The sequence below is a fragment of the Macadamia integrifolia genome, chromosome 5 (genome assembly GCF_013358625.1).
Source record: "Macadamia integrifolia cultivar HAES 741 chromosome 5, SCU_Mint_v3, whole genome shotgun sequence".
Taxonomy (NCBI): Eukaryota; Viridiplantae; Streptophyta; class Magnoliopsida; order Proteales; family Proteaceae; genus Macadamia; species Macadamia integrifolia.
In genome coordinates this window covers 45152870-45170956 of record NC_056561.1, presented here as the reverse complement: position 1 = coordinate 45170956, position 18087 = coordinate 45152870, and the positions used below count along the sequence as shown (strand labels likewise).

General features: G+C 40.0%; 1 protein-coding gene across 8 annotated transcripts in view; it reads right to left on the bottom strand.

The window, feature by feature from the left end:
• Positions 1–18087, bottom strand: part of LOC122079644 — a 111181-nt gene that overhangs the window by 80978 nt on the left and 12116 nt on the right. For 7 of the 8 annotated variants that reach the window (XM_042646278.1, XM_042646273.1, XM_042646277.1 and 4 more), the window contains 2 exons: positions 11252–11398; positions 1829–1882 (listed from right to left, as the gene is read on the bottom strand). In XM_042646278.1, the coding sequence (XP_042502212.1) occupies positions 1829–1882; positions 11252–11398 (201 nt within the window). The remainder of the gene's footprint in view (positions 1–1828; positions 1883–11251; positions 11399–18087) is intronic. The other variant, XM_042646279.1, reaches the window with a different exon arrangement.

Sequence of the window (18087 nt, the reverse complement as noted above, 5' to 3'; positions counted from 1 at the left end):
TCTCTCTGGGGACTAATCTAAGCACCAAGGCCGCAAGCTGAGGAACAAAAGAACTAAATGGGGGGAGCGAAAAGGCATGGAGAGGCCCCAGGATACGACAATGAGCATGTTCTTTGGGGTATCAATAACTGGGCGATGATGAAGAGAGGCTATCTTGATGGAGACATCAAAGTAGATGGCATTCCAAATCTTTTCGAAAGAACGAGAATTGGAAGTCCATCTATGAAAATACCTCTCCATTGAGACATGGTTGATTGTGAAGAAGGCGAGCTTTCCGATAGTGTCACAAACAGATAAACCGGCATAAGTCATATCGACCCACGTCCATTCTCTACTCAGAGGGAGCACACATCTTCTCAAAGGCTAGCAGTGACTCAAAACTTTCTTCTAGACGAGGAGGAGAAGGGACAAGAAAAGAAAAGGTGGTTCACGTCTTCGGTACCATTCCAGTATAGGCTGCAAGAGGAAGGAGCCTGGATGTCGCGAGAGATCAGGAAGAACTGGGTGGCGAGGCAATTGGTCATTGCTTACCAGGTAGTGAAGCTGTGATGGGGGATATGACCTTTGAACCAGATATCTTACGCCAAGGAACGAGGGGGCGTTTGGAGCGAATGAAATCCCAAGCAGAGGCAAAGTTGAAGGTGCCAGAGGGAGAAGGCATCCAAGAAATCAAATCACGTCTCCCACGATGGCCCCGGGGGGAGGTGGGGGGCCAGATACCATCTTTGATGATAGTGCTAACCCTAGTAGATCAGTTGAGTACGAAGGAGTTGATGGTTCTAGAGCTGACAATACAGTTGAGGACTCCAAGAGGATGCCAGGGGTCAAGCCAGAGAGAGGTTGAGGAACCACCCTACTTTAATTCTCTAGGAAACATCAGCTTCTATATCACCCTCCTTGTTTATGAATGATTGACCCTAGATATCTAAAGCAATCACTTTGTGGTATCTCTCGCTACTCAAGTTTCACCACTTCATTATCCGAATTAGTTCACCACTTCTCTCAGGAACCAAACCTAAGAGAGGACCATAAAGGGGAGAAGAATCAAACCAGGAGAAAGAGAAGACAGCACCAGTCAAACCAAACGTTCAGCTCTCACAGCAGCATATAACCAATATCCATTCATTCAAATCCAAATCTTGCATTGAGTAGAACCTTGTATTTAAAAAGGAAAATAAATCTAACTAGACTCTAAAACTGAAACAAAACTCTAACTCAACTCTAAGACTGAAAAAAATTTCGACTCAAACTCTACTTGTAAACTATGACTATTAAAGGGAAAAAACTATTGAAATAAATCCCAAAAGAAACAAACAACTGTATAACCTGGTTGAACGAACACCCAGGTTTGAACCTGGTTCTTCTGGGGTCAGATTGGACCAGCCCCATAACAGCATCAGAAACACTACTCTGAAACTGAATATCCTTCTTTCTAATCCAATCAACTAAGGAAATGCACAATGTGAATATGAGTTTATGATCACACGACAGAAGTAAAACCTCTCTGTGATACAGCACTCAATACAAAGATGTGCCTCTAAACGACCTTGACCATTTGATCAAGGGCCAATATAAAATGACTATACAAAAAGGCCAATACCTTAGACAGCAAGGATCACCTAATCACCCCATCCAAAATGTGGACAGGTCAATGATCTTTTGTCCAAGACAATACTATAGGATGAAAGATAAAAGATATCAAGGAAGCTCATAGATCCCAGGAATTCCTTCAAAAAAAATAAAAGGACCAAATTTTGAATCAGTGATAGTTTAAAACTCCAAAAGATAATAGTGGATGTACTGAAAGTTTAAAGGGTACAAGGGATACCCTCTTCACTGGGCTTCCAATGTCACACCACATGAAAAATCCGCATCTTCTGCCCTGAAGAAATTTAAAGAAATAAAAAAAATATATATTAGACACATATATCGATCTAAAATTCCAAATTTGATAGCTAATGGTGCAGTGGAACAAGACAGCCTGGGATGTGTTCAGGCCTGACCTGACAAGGGAATCATGTATATAGGCCAGGCCCAAGCATCACATGACAAAAACAATGAAGGCATTCCCAGACAGGGCTGGGCCGGAGGATATGAGCCTTGCCTACTCGTACTTTCCACAATTTCAACATGGACCTATGACAAACCTGGGCCTCAAAATGCAAACTAGCCTAGCGACACAATATGCTAGGACCAATAGTGAAATCATTCCACCCAACAAGTCAACAGCATGACTAATAATAAAAGTTAAAAAGTTAACACCCCACAAAATATAGTCAATGAACAATCCAAAAAACCATAGAAAAGTATATTATTTAGAAACAAGAATTGGTCAACACTTCCCAGTATAAAAACCCCAAAGGGGTAGTTCAACTGGTAAGGACCACACCTCATAACTAAAGGGTCATCTTCAACTCTCCTTGGGGACTGCCAAAAAGAAAAGGAACACTTCCAAGTATAAAAACGTACAGAAGCATGGAAATATGATAACTCTTCATTCTTTTTTAATTACATTTCTCATGGATATGCAAGCTATGTCAAAGATAGACTTACAAGAATGCTTTAAGCAAGCATCATTTTTATCAATAATTTCTGAAACCCCATAAAAAAATCAATTAGAATAACAAATGAAAGCAAATGAATAAAAATTATCTTTGGATGGTCATTTGTGTCGGGATAATATGTTGTGTAAGTAACTGTCATAAAAATGTAAAAACAGCAATTATGTATTCCACATCTAGACTAAGTAGAAAGCATCGAAGAACATAGGACATGATAAATCAAATAGGAAGGATAAGCAAACGGGAATCAGAGACAAAAACAAAATCTCTATACAATTGCAACAATTATGATTGATGAACAAAGTTTCTTTCCTACAATGAGTCTCTATTTTCACTCCTTGAGGTCGATTACCTTGTTGCTTCACAGTTCAAATACAGACATCAAGGGAAGACAATGATAACATCAATATTATCGCATTAAAGGAGGTGGGTTCCTATTTTCCCACATTTATGAACCTTGACCGATTTTATCCAACTCGACTCAACTCAACTCAACCTTATCTCAACTAAATAGGGTTGGCTACATTGATCCATTTTCTCTAATCAGCTCTATTCAAAGCCAGACTTATTACAGGTTCTAAACTATGCATGCCTTTCCTCACCACTTCTCCTAGTGTCATTTTAAGCCTACCCTTGGATCTTTTATCTACTTCAATCTGAATCAAATCACCTCTCTGTATTGACAGCCTTGACCAATTTTGTATTTTCTAAAATACACTTGAATAATATACCTACTCATAGAGGTAAAATGAGTAAGAAAAATTTATTTAGTTTATCCCTTATCTATAAAGAAAACTTATTAAGTTTATCCCTTCTCTATCTCTTCCACATCCAAACCACAGTAACATCTTAATCTCTCGTCCTCCCCCAGACATTACTTGGGGCAATTGCTATCAGTTGCATAACAACCACCACCGCCACTTTCATTGTCTCCCTCTACCTAAACCCCTATGCGTATAATGCGAGTTCTGTTTCTCACCCATATCCACCATAGTTTCAACCGGACAAACATTTGCAAAAGCATTAACAATCAACCCAGTTGGGCCAAGGATTTTTTTGTAAGAGAATACCATAATTTGATAAGTGTACATGTCAGCTATGGACCTTATCCTATACCATATGCTGAACATATCAGGTAAAGATGAACATCATACAATCCTAATCTTATCAATTACAGAATTCAGAAAAGCCCTCACTGACAACTACCTCAATTCTGTCCTTTCTCGATTTTCATCATTTCACATCCTAATTTTCCGTTCCCTAGATTCTCTTATCTTAAACCCGTCACAAACCAAAGTGGATCCATCTGTTCAGATATTCTGCTCACTCACAATCAAGCACTCATACATATCGACTCCGTCTCTCACCATCTTACCTATAATACATCTCCCCTCCCCCCCCCCTCTCATGAACCTTTCTTTTCCTTCCTCATTACTTAGATTGTCATTTTTGGTATTCGTTTTGGTATCATGTGCACCCACTCCCTTTTTTATCTCACCCGCTATAATGTTTCGGATATACTAATCCTATTCAGTCAACTCTATTGCCTTCTTTTCCATAGTTGTTAAGGCATCGCCTAGGTGCCACGTAGGCTTCTAGGCTCTTTCTTGGGTACAAGGAGATAGCACACCGCGTTAACACTTCACGAGTTTACGTTGATTTACGTGTATTGCTTTCTTTTATTTTAAGAAGATGCTTATATTGTATCATAAGCTTGTTTATTATAAGTTGGTTTTGTTATAGTACTAGCGTAATAATATCACATTGCATTTATATGGAATATATGTTGCATAGAAACATAATTATATAAAGGGTAATTTATAGCGCCACCCCTTGGAGAATGCCATTATTATAAGAACACCCCTTCTGTTTCACCAAATTAGACTCAGACCCCCTACCGTCAGTCACTGTTAAGTAGTATACCCTATATGGTGATGTCAGCTTTTGTATTTTTTTTAATACGAAAATATCCTTGCTAAATGTGAAGTACCTAAAATACCCATTTAATAAGTCCCCATCTCCAAATCGATAGCTTCACGTTTAGAGCACCGGCAATCATTCTCCATGAAGAATAGTAGATAATCCCAGCGTGGGAGAGGGTTGGAGCCCGACCTCCTTTTCTTGGGGATCGTTATCGATTGATACCTTTTATGTTCAATTCTTTGTTACGTTAATTCATGCAGATAGGGTTTTGGTGTTAGTCTTCGTTTCTATAGATCGAATCGATTTCTTTGATTGTAAACAGCGCGGATAACAAGGTAAGTCCTCTAATGCCCTAACCTTCGCCAATCTCTATACCAACTTCCCCTCCAAGTTCGGTCCCGGAAGCATCCATAATAAGTTAGCCGTCCTTTACCTTCTTAAAGTCATCTCCGAAGATCGACGAGAAAAAATCCAATTCTAGGGTTCCCTCCTCCGCTTTTCTCTCTTCCACCATTTCCGGCGGACTCCCAGTGTTATTCGAAGACGACAGTGGCTCTGAGAACTAGAAGCCCCCCGATAAGGGTTGGACTGCTGGCGTTTTGCTGGTATCCAAGGATCCTGACAATCTAAGGGATATTGCCTTTTTTTTTAGTGAACATAATCATCTCATTCTTGTAACCTGGAAATTCAATTGCGTGCATTCTGTCATCCTTCCTAAGGAATAAGAAAACAACCTTAGAGGGCTTTTCCATTTTTCATTTCACTCTTTTTTTTTTTTTGGGGTACATAATAAGTCAAGAATAAGCAAATTACATTTTCATCCAAAAGGATAGCTTCCATGGTCTTTCCAATTTATATCTTAGGTATCTTGAAGTGATTTCTTCTTCTTCATTGTCTTTCCTGTTTTCTTTTTCTTGAGGCTGACCCCTGCTCCCCGCTTGAACACAGCTAAGATTTTGATGCTATTGGTGCCTGGAAAGAAATTGAAACCATGTGCATTTTCCAAATGCCATGCCTTAGCAGACAACAAAGACTAGCAATCATCTTTAAAGCTTTCCCATCCACAGCTTATATAGATAAGAGTTTGAGGCATGGCATTTTAGCAAACAACCAAGTCCTGCAATCCTCTTTAAAGATTTCTCATCCACAGCTTATATAGATAAGAGTTTGAGGCAATGCCTCGCTTTTCTCCCAGATTGCGTATTTGTTGAATGAAGAGAGCGAGGTCTCTGAGGGTGCTCTGGTTAGGGATGTCTTGTATGCTTGTCAAGGTATTAATGGCAAGTATGTGAAGTTTGATAAGAGTATTGGCGCCTATGTGATCCCGGATTCGATTAAAGTGCCGAAAGCCATCAGAATTATGGTTCGGAAGCTCTGTGAGTTGGGTTGGTTGTTTAGAAACGTCAAAGGTTATATCTCGGAGAGCATGGATAGTTTCCCTACTGAGGATGTTGGAACAATCGGGCAAGCCTTTTGCGGGGCATTGCAAGACAAGCTTGCTGCGTAGTACAAATTGTTGGTTGTCCTAGAAGCTCAGTTGATGAATCCCATCCCCTTACTTTCGAAGACGCCGATCTCGGGAAATTATCTCCCTGAGGAAGTTATCAGTTTGGTTTGCAGAACTGATGGTGAAGATGAGGCTGATGGCTCATGGCTGTCCTCGTTGATAGCTGCAAGGTTTTGAGGGGCGATGCAATCTGAATAGGGTATAACAGTCATTTTAAGTCTTCACTTAATAGTGACTGACGGTAGGGGTGTAGACACCGAATTTTGTCACCCCCCGGCAATGATGACAATATGAAGGATTACATGTTGGATATTTTAGACTTGGAGAATTTTCAAACTTAGAGTAGAAAATGACCATATTTTCCTATAAACTTTCAAGAGAAAATGTTTTCAAAAAAATTAGAATTTGATGTTGTGCTCCACCTCGGCCTACATCAAGCCGTGCTGCACCGCGGCCTCCATCAGGCCGTGCTCCACCTCGGCCTCCATCCGGTCGTGCTCCACCTCGGCCTCCATCAGGTCGTGCTCCACCTCGGCCTACATCAGGCCGTGCTCCACCTCGGCCTCCATCAGGCCGTGCTCCACCTCGGCCTCCATCAGGCCGTGCTCCACCTCGGCCTACATCAGGCCGTGCTGCACCTCGGCCTCCATCAGGCCGTGCTCCACCTCGGCCTCCATCAGGCCGTGCTGCATCTCAACCTCCATAAGGCCGTGCTCCACCTCGGCCTACATCAGGCCGTGCTGCACCTCGGCCTCCATCAGGCCCAAACCCCTTTGTCCAAAAGCAAGGTTTTTTGGACAATCCTCTCTAGTTTTAGTCCCACATCGGAAATTTGAGAAAATTGTCCCAAGTCCCAGGGCTATAAAAATAACCCTTCCCCTCTTCCAAAGGGGAGGAGAAAAATGGAGAATTTGGGAGAGAGGATGGCCCTATTAAGGTTTTTGGCTAACTTCTTCCCTCTAAAATCAAACATTCTCCAAGTTTAAAAGTTTAATACATTAATCCTTCATTGAGCCGGGAGATCTTATCCGGTTCGGTTCAATTTGGGGGCTCAAAGCACAAGGGTTACCTCCCCTTGTTCCTTGATTAAAGCCGGCTTAAGGTATTTTTCTTCTCCTAATTGCAGTTTAGAACTAGCTTATCTAATGTAATAAATTAATTCCTAATTTATTTGTTTAGATTAATTATATTTAATTAGTCTCATTTGGGTTCAATACGGTTCGTTAGATATGAATTGATTTATTTCGGTCCAATTAAAGGTATTTAGGTAATTGATTTTTTATATTAATTAAGTTTAATTGTTTTTTATGTTTACCTTTGATCTGGTTTAGTTTTTTTAAGTTACTTTTTGTTCTTTTGATCTAGACCCTTAGATTAGGATCTCAAGCCCTAATTTCTTCCCCATCTTTTCTTCCTTTATTTCTTCTTTTCCCTATAGCAGAACTGCAGCCGCACTAACTCCTCCTCCTTCTTCTTCTTCTTCTCTTCTTCTCTTTTCCTTCCCTGCTGCTGCAACCCCTAACCGGCAGCAACCGAACATGTTTCTCCTCCTTCTCTTTTTCTTCTTCTTCTTCTTCTCTTTTCCTTCCCTGCTGCTGCAACCCCTAACCGGCAGCAACCGGACATGTTTCTCCTCCTTCTCTTTTTCTTCTTCTTCTTCTCTTCTTCTCTTTTCCTTCCCTGCTGCTGCAACACCCAACCGGCAGCAACCGAGCCCCCCTCTTTCTTCTTTTCTTCTTCTTCTTCTCTTCTTTTCTTTCTCTTTTCCTTCCCTGCCGCTGTAACTGGCAGCAACCGAACCTGCACCTCCTTCTTCTTTTCTTCTCCTTCTTCTCATCTTCCTTCCTCCAAAGTCTGCTGCAACCGAACCTGCACCTCTTCTTCTCAATCCCTAAAAGTATGCTCCTCAGCTTATTAGGAGAAAATCCTTCCCCCCCTCGATTTTCCTCATCTCGGCCGAAGCCCTTTCTTCTTTTTTTCTTTTGTCTCCTCGCTCCTCTGCTTTTCTAAACCGAAAAATGTAGAACAATCCTTCTGCATTTTTTTTTGTTTTTCTTCATTATAGTCTTAATTGTTCATTGTGGATTAAATGATTTTGATAAGTTGTCCCTTTTTTCTTGTTTTCTTTTGTTTTCTAAAAGCTTTCCAGGGATCTCAAATTTCCCTAATTTTGGGTCCTAAAATCAAATGATTTTCTTTTTCTGTTTTCTTTTCTCTCTTAATAATATATGGGACGTAGTTTAGGGCGCGTTTAGTTAAGGACGGGCGTGGCTGGCCCCTCAAACCGGCTCGTAGCATTAGGTGCGTATTGGGGATTTGGGTTTTCCTACTATCTATCTTTTGTACTCCAACGTTCACTTGCATTAGTGTAGTACTAATTTAGATTAATTAAAGTAACTTAGTTAATGTAATTAGTCATTTCAACTGTTGTTTATTTAATTGTGGTTTGTTAATTTAGCTTTTTAAATCATTGCATTTGATTTCTTCATTCAATTCAATTTATTAAACTTGTGTAATTACCAATCTTTTTCCCTCGAGTGGTTTGTTTATTTTAATCAATCAATTAATTAGTTGTTTAATGTAGGATAATTAATTAGATTAATTAGTTAAAAGATTCTCTTCTCATTAGCTTAACTAGGGTTTTGAAAATGTTTAACTCATCCTAGGATTAGCTCAAGGTAAACATAATTAGTGCAATTAGGTTTCATAATTAGTTTAATTAAACCGTAGGTTTAGTTTAATCCTCCTACACTAGATTAGGTGGATTAGTAAAAATGCATTCATTTAATGTAATTAATCCATTTCACTTTTATAAATTAATTAGGTCTCATTTAATTTATAAATCTTTTTAATTAGATTAAGTAGGATTGCAATAATTTATTTCATAAATTACTAGGGATTAGGATTAATCATTTTAATTAATTCAATTTAGGATTTCATAAATTCATTGATCACCCATCTAGGTTAGGTTCAATTAATCGAATTAGTTTAATTTAGGGTTTCACAAATTGCTAAACTAATCCTAGGTTTAGGCTTATTTAATTAGCTTAATCTAAGACTCATAATACATTAATTAAATCATTTAAGCTTATTTAATTAGCGTAACCATTTCATCATTTGCATCATAACCTAGCTAGCATAATTTAGACACTTGGTTTAGGGTTTTCACATGTCATGCTTAGATACCTAGATTAGGGTTTTCAGTGACCTAGATTTAGGACTAGTTAGTAGGGTACAAACAAACTTTGGTCAAACAAAAAGAGACCGGCCTTAGGGTCGGGCAGACTGGGTGCCTAACACCTTCCCAGTCTGTCACTTGACACTTGTCCAGAATCTTGGTGCAAACCAGCCTTATCCATCAGAGTCATTAGTCTCTCTCCCTTGATTGGGGGAGACATTTATGGGTCCTAGACCCTTTCTAGGTGGCGACTCCTTTTTACCGATAACGTGTATCCCCCTTTGGCATTTGATGACCAGGGGATACTATCTCATCTCATTAGGGTTGAACCCTAGCGTGTGTACACGCGCTACGCGCCGTATCGCGATCCCGCGATCGCGGGGGCGGAGGTCCATGGTACCTACAAGGGGGTCTGAGTCTAATTTGGTGAAACAGAATGGGTGTTCTTATAATAGTGGTATTCTCCAGGTGGTGGCGCTGTAAATTACCCTTATATAAATTATCATTGTTTTATTAAATATAGTCATTAATGCATGCCTAGGGCACCAAGGTAGGGGACTTGTTACCTAAGCAGCCACCTTGGGTCACCTAGTCGCCTTGACAACTATCTTATCTTTTAATTCTAAGATTTTGGTTTATGTACAGGACTGCATGTGCATTTTTTTAGCTCACAATTCTCCTAACTGCCTTTTTTGGGCGGTGTCACCTACTGATTTTTTTCATGTATGCCGCATAGGATTTCAACGATGTACAGCAATTGCTAACGAGACTTGAAATACAATAATACGCCCATGAACCATTAATCAAACCAATTACTTCTTTCACTTGTCAACCTGTTAACGTCTTTTTATCAGATTCAGCACTACTTAGGCTCTTTCTGGTTGCAAGAAAAGGGAAATAAAGCAGAGTCAAATTAACTTAAAAATAAATAAATAAATAGGAATACAGTTAAAAAGTAAAAATTTTAAAGGAGAGGTTTCATACAACGCCAAAGTGCAGTTATGCACCAATAGTAGGGGAGGGTCACGAATCATCCAATAGGGGTGGCCATTTGTTGAGAGAGAGTAATCTGTACACTGGCATTGTGTGCTTCCCTTTCCCGAAGTTTAATAACTGTATATGAAAAGTTTTATTATTCGAGATTCCCCGGTCTCTAACAATTCAATAACAATTTCATATGACAATTTAATCTTCTTAACTTCTTCCATTTACACGTCAACGAATATTCCATTTTTATGATATATAGACTATATGACTATCAATTTGCCCACAATTTTTTTCTGCCCTCCATTTCACTATAAAAATGTTTTGAAGATGCCAATTTGGTCCCAATCCCACCATCATGTAAAGTAAAGCCACCATCAACAAGATATCAAATATCCTATTTTGTTGACCACAAAATAGTTTTTACACTTTTTTCCAAATAAATTGGCAATAGCTAAAGTCTATACTTCAGTATATGTATTATTTTTTATCTTCTTTTGCATAAGCTCACCTCCCTGAGGGATTTATTAACATTTCGTGCATGTCCTCGCAAATTTATAATGGGTGCAAATTCTCCCAATTTGCGACCATAGACAAATGTTCCTTTTCATTATGAATAGCAATTGCATGGCCCATCATTGTGCATACAATGATAGATGCCCAGGACCAAGTTATTATATCTCTCTTCTGCCTTCGTGTTGAGTTTCTCAATTTTTGCGAATAAATCGCAAGCCACAAAAGGTTTTTTTTTTTTAGTGAATGTGTCATAGTTAACTTCTCCCTTTTTTCTTTTGTAAGGACGAAGAAAGATATTCTACTCTCTCCTATTTCGTAACTCAGTTGGGTGCGTAGCTTTTTTGAGTCAATTGATAAACACTAGGGAGGCCATCTGCTCGATTTCCTGAGCTAGTATTTTTTTTTTTTAAGGCAACAAACACAGGTAATAATCCCAAGGGACAGTTGGATCGCAATAAAGCAAGAAAAAGACATAGCAAGAAGGAAGATCCGATCTCTGATAGCTACAGAAGTTAGAACAATAAATTAGCTTCAACAAAGAAAACAGAATAAAAACCTATAAATTAGAAATCTGCAACTCACTTGTATGCCAGGGCAACAATAGAACTTTCTCCCAGGATTTTTCTCCGTCCATGATATTTGAACAATGCAAGCTCCAAGCCCACAAGTGCACTGCATCTCCGGGGAACTTTGACCGTCGATATCCATAGGTTCAGTGCCAGATTCCACCTACATAGATGGTTTCATTCATTGGTTGGGATTTTTCTTTTTAAATTTAACTTCCCTCAGAAAAGGTTCAAAGGCGGGGAAAAATAACGCAATTTAGTCATAAAGTAAAGGTAAGATAACTATTTATTAGTAAAACTACAAAACAAAGGGAAAAAACCAAGATGCAAGCAGGTTAGTCTTTATTATTCAAGAGTCAAAACCTAAAGCATGAGTGGTTAAAAGAAGTTGACAAGTCTCTCCAAACCAGCATTGTTAACAAAACTGAAGGCGGAGAGATACCAGCAACTGAATTCATACAAGGAATTCAAAAAGGTATCAACAGACAATCAGACTAGTCAGCAAATGCATTCCATGAAAATTATAGCAGCTAATCAAGATGTTAACAGCAAGAGGAAATAAACTAAGCAACCATTTCATCTTTAAACGGTAACCAAGTAAAATAAGAGTATTGAGAGACTACAGATTTCTTCACATATTCCAAGAAAGCACAAACCAAAAAACATTACAAACCTGCGTTAACAGAAATGCCTACTACCCTTATTTATAGACTTCTTTCACACAACTATTCAGGTAGAACTTATATTGTAACGCCTATAGATTTCATCATAAATCCATTACAACTCAAACCCAAAACTTTCAATTTTTACCTCACATACTTAAGTTAGTTTTCTAGTATCACTAAAAAATAAACAACACTAACAAGCCTTTTCCCAACTAAATGGGGTCGGCTACATGGATCCTTAAGAGCGTAACATAAAACAGAAGAAAAGAGAGGGACGAAACAAAGCAACGCCACAAGAATATCCCGCCTAAAAGCAATCAGTTACATGGATCTTTGCTTTCCAAACAGCTCAGTTTGCGGTCACACTAGAGTCAAGACCTAGCTTCTAAATGTCTTCCTTAACATATTATCTTGTCATTTTAAGTCTGCTCCTAATTCTTTTAGCTCCTTCCATTTGGATCTGATCACTCCTTCCTTGGGCATCCCAAGACTCTATTGAACATGGTCATACAAACTTACATGACAATCTCGGAGCTCGTCCTAAATCAGGGCAATTCCCATATCAGCTCTAACCCAATCATTCCTTACTCATCTCTCCTAGTTTTTCCGCACATCCACCTCAACGTCCTCGTTTCTACTACACTCACCTTAAGATAGCCCTGTAGAATTTTCCGTGAAGCTTAAAAGGAATACATCACACACAACACTCCAAATGCACCTCTCCACTTCATCCATCCTACTTTAATTCTATGAGAAACATCATCTTCTATATCCCCTTGTTTATGGTTGACCCGCTATATCTAAAATAGTCGTTTTGCGGTATCTCTCTCTCCTCAAGTTTCACCACTTCGCTATCCATCCTTGTGCAACTAAAGTTGCACACCATATACTCCGTCTTCGTTTGACAAATTTTTAAAACTCTTGACTCTAAGGTAGATATACATAACTCCAACTTATCGTTAATCCCTGCTATTGTCTCATCCACCAGAACAATGCTATCGAAAAAAATCATATACCCCAGAACCTCACCTTGAATGTTCTTGGTTAAATCATCCATGGTAAGAATAAATAGATACAGGCTTAAAGTTGATCCTTTATGTAACCCAATTGTAATTGTGAACTCACTACCTTGACCTCCACGGTTCTCACACTAGTCACCACACCCTCAATCATTTCTTTAAGATATCCACATACCTACTCGACACCCTTCACTTCTCCAATACATGCCAGATCAAATCTCTGGGTCCGATGTCATAGGCTTTTTCTAGGTCAATGAAGACCATATGGCGAACCTTCTTGTAGGCTACAGTTGGTAAATAACTCCTGTTGTGGATCTACCTGGTATAAAGCCAAATAGGTTCCCCAAGATATAAGTTTCTCTTCTTAGATGTGCTTCGATGACCTTCTCCCATAATATGATTTATAATTTTTATGCCTCTACAACTATTGTAGCTTTGGATGTCACCTTTATTTTTGTAGATTGGAACTACAATACGTCTCCTCCATTCATCTGGCATTATTCTTATGCTCATAATCTAGTTAAACAGCTTGGTTAGCCAAGATAACCCACATAGTCACTACAAAATAAAGGAAGCAAATTCCTAAATTACAAAGACTAAAGTCTTAAGATATGAATTAAGGGGGAAGTAGCATTCTCTAAGTCTCCATCAATTATGGTCGTAGTTGAGCCTCGGATAGAGCCTCCCTTTGGGTTGATCTTCGCTTCCTTGCTTCTCAAGTTGGCTCCCACTCCTAGGGTTGTCCTACTTCAGACTGGGTATCTGATTGTTTAGAAGATTGCATGGGGTCATAGCTTCTAAAAAGTTGAGGATTGTAAGGAGGATATTCAGAAATTGAATTCCTTGAATTCTTTGTCTGTTGAAGACTTTAATTCTTGTCTGGAAGATACGGGCTTGAATGAACTCAAATAGTCTCGTACCAAGCTCACATGGCATAATAGAAGAGCTGGTATCAATAGGATTGCCTACAAGTTTGACAAAGTCTTAGTCAATGAAGCTTGGCTTCCTTCTTCCCCTTTGCCTCCCATACCACTTTCAACCTCACCGACATCTCTAATCACAACCCTATCTCCCTCTTTGTCCACCCCTACGTCTCCTTTGGCCCTAAGCCTTTTAAATTCTTTGATATGTGGTCTCTCCATATCGGCTTTCTTCCCATTGTCAAAGATGCTTGGGACTAGCCTGTCCAAGCTTTTCCTCCCATCATTGCCTTTGCTAGAAAGCTTAAAAATGTCAAATGTGCCTCAAGGTCTAAAACACCTCCTACTTTGGCAACATTTCCTCCCGAATCTCCGCTTGGAGAAACTCCCTGGCTTCTATCCAATTCGGTCTCCAATTAGACATCCTCAACCCTCTCTTTGCGATCCAGGAGAAAGAAACCTCTTAAACTCTCCTCCCTGATTTGTTAAGAATCTCCTCCCTGATTTGTTAAGAAGAGAGCTTCATCAAGCAAAAATCCCGCATCAAATGGTTAGAGCCCAAAGACTAATTCTACCTACTTCCACCCTTCCACGAAAGCCCGAACCAACAGCAATTCCATTCCCCAACTCACTGCCAAAGACGGATCTCTACTTCATAGTCCTGAAGACATTAAGTCTAAAGTGGCTTCCTATTTCTTTGAGATTTTCACCCCCTCTCCCACAATCCTTCTAGTCCCATATATTCTTTCGTAATCAACAAATTCATTCCCAACCATCTTCTAGCGTCTCTCCATTCCATCCCCACAGATTTTGAAATCTTGGCTACCATCCATTCCCACAATGCTAAAAAAGCCTCTGGCCCTAATGCCTTCAGTATAGGCTTCTTCATCTCTTGTTGGGATATCATTGTTCATAGTTATCAAGGAGTGCGCCAAGGTGGTTCAGCTTGAACTAGCGCCTTAGTCACCTAGGCAACTCCTTAACACCTTGTTGGTGTCGCCTTAATTTTATACTATCTACTATCACTTCAGCCGCTTTGTCGCCTTGATAACCATGTCATTGGTAATGATCTCACCAAAGCCATCATAAGCTTCTTTTTCAACCCCAATCAAATCTATGGAATCAATAATATTTTCCTCTTCCTCAACCCTAAAAAGGAGGGAGCCTCTTCCACGCCTGACTTCAGGCCCATCTTTATCTTTGCAACCTCCTGTACAAGTTTATTGCTAAAATCTTTGCCAATAGACTCAGGCTAGTCATTGATTCCCTTGTCAATCAGAATCAATCCGTCTTCATTTATGGTGGAAGCATCAATGACAATATCATTCTTTGTCACGAGATTGTCTATGACTTCAATAGAAAATCCCACTCTCCCGCTACTCTCCTTAAAATTGACATCCATAAAGCGTTTGATTCCAACAAATGAGACTACATCTCAAATGTTCTGCGTGTAATGGCTTTCCCTCCAGTATTCGTCAATTGGATTCACTCCTACATCTCTTCCCCTAGCTTCTCCATTCTTATTAATGGCTCCCTAGGCGGTACTTAACCTCCTCGATAGGTATCAGACAAGTTCGTCCTCCCTCCCCCTTCATCTTCTCTCGGGCCCACAAGGTCCTTTCCAGTTCCATCCAATCCCACATTGATCCTCACCTTATCTCCCCCATTCTTAAATGTAAATCCATCAACCTTACCCACCTTGCTTTTATAGATGACCTCATAATCTTCCCTAAAGCTAATACCCTTTACATTGAATCCATCATGTCTTCCCTCTAGCTTTTCAAATCCCTCTCTGGCCTCCATATCAACCTCCTCAAATCTTGTCTCTTCCTTGTCAAGGTCCCTAAGGCCTCTAAAGCTCGCCTTCTCGAGCTTACTAGTTTCTCACTCGGCTCCCTCCCCCTATCAAATACCTTGGCTTGCCTCTTATTACCTCCAGGCTGACTGCCCATCACTGTGCTCCCATATTAAATCATATCTGAAAATGGCTTCAACTCTGGAAAGGTAAGCTTCTCTTCTACACTAGTTAGCTAAGGCTTATCAGATCTGTGCTCCAATCTTATTATATCTATTGGTGGTGTTTTCTAGCTCCAAGGTTACCATCAACTCTGCTGAGTCTCTCATGTGTTACTTCAAATGAAAAGGAGCTGATTCATCCATATTCCTCCACCCCATCACTTGGTCTTCCATCTACCTCCCTAAACAAGAAGGGGGCTTGGGCATTCGAAGAATCAAGGACACCAATTGTGTGGGCATCCTCAAGCTCATTTGGAAGTTTGTCTCTAAGCATAACAACATTTGGGTCTCTTGGGTCTACTCCCCCCTTAAGAACTCTTTATGATCTGTTCCTCCTCCCAGTGCCTCTTATGTATGGCATAAGATCCTTCAAACCATACCTATTGCTCTCAAAGCCACCCATTCCTCTATAGGTGATGGCGCTTCAACTACCTTCTGGCTTGACAACTGGCATCCCTCTGGCATCCTCTCTTATATTGTCGGTGCCAAATCAATCTATTCTTCCAGGCTCCCTAGGGATACCCCTTGTTGAATCCTTCATCTCCAATGGATCCTAGTTCCCCCCTCCCACCGTCTCCCCTCCCATGTCCTCCCCTTAGGCTTCCCTGCCATCTCTCCCCTCGAATGGCAGAGAGGAGAGAATCATTAGGACCCCCTCATCAACTAGCTAGTTTACTTCCTCCGCTGCTTGAAACCTAGTCAGGTCTCATAACCCTTTTGCGCCTTAGTACAAAATTGTCTAGTTCAAAGGTCATATCCCCCACTATAGTTTCACCTCATGGAGAGCTCCTTCCAATTGCCTTCCCTCTCAGTCTTTCCTCATCTACCACCATATCCCTGTCCTCCCCGTCTGTTGTATGTGCTAGTGTGGTTTTGAATATATCAGTCATCTTTTCTTAGAGTGCCCTTTATCCTTCATTGTTTGCAAAAGAATTCTCAGCTTTATTTGGCCCTCTAAGAGGAGGCTCCTTCCCCTCTTGAGAGAATAGATCTAGGTTGTTATGACTTTTACTGGTAACTCTGTCTGTGATATTGCTGGGAAGCTAGCCTTCGATGCCACTATCAATCATATTTGGATGGAGCGTAATCTTCGTAGATGGACTTCCAACTCCAAATCTGGAAAGCCATCTTATTTGATGTTCCGTTCAAGCTTGCTTTGCTCCCTTATCGTAATGTTGAAGATTCCCTGAAGAACGGGCTCATTGTTTCTTCTTAGGGTTTGCCCTCTTCCATCCTTCCCCAACCCCAGTGAGGATTCTCCTCCTTGTATCATTCTGTTGTTCTCCCCTTTGGAGGCCTTGTGTATACACCCCCTCTTTCTCCCTTTGGTCTTGAATTAATTATTCACCAAAACAAAAAGATTTGTTGTAGGAGGAGGACACGATACGCTGGATGGACAAAATGCCTCATTCATGGATGGTATCTTCTCACCAAAAAGAATTTGGTTTTTCATTGGTTGAAAGTCAGAGTCTAATCCAAATAAAAAAATTTCAACTAAGAACTCAGGACGTTGACATTTAAGGATTTCAATATCTGTAGAGGGAGGTTAGACACAATGAGTTCATTCCACATGCCTTTCAAGGAACCCTAGCAGTCACCGATGGATTTTCCACTCTACTTGAAGGAAAATGACATTTCATATAAGTCATATACCTTCAACATGTTCCTATCCTAAGAATAAGTTTCTTTCAGGTCATCCCAAACATCCTTAGCTGTGGTATGGAACATCACATGGGAAGCCAAAGAATGCTCCATACTGTTCCACAGCCAACAAAGTATTGTGGCATTTTCTTGATGTCCATTCCAGATACTCAGTAGTAGTAATAGCAGGGAGTGGCTAAGTCAGATAATCCATTTTTCGCCTAGCAGTGATATACACTCTAGGCCTTTAACTGCCTGTGCCAGATTAAAATAGTTTGATGCATCATTGAGTTTAACAGATGTCAGTTGGATGTTCAAAGTACGTTGGGGGTTTTGAAATACCCACTATGAACAATCAATACCCAATAAGATAACTAGCAGCAAAGCACAATAGTTATATCAAAGAGCAATTCCTGAGGAGGATATAAAAATAAATAATAACCGGTGGCAGCTACAGATGGGCAGATTATGATCAGAACAGCAGGCAACCAGAATATAATAATAAGACCTCTTCTGATAGGTCTCCAAATCTGGACAGATACAACAACAATAACTCAGCCTTATCCCAACTAAATACGGTAGGCTAAAACA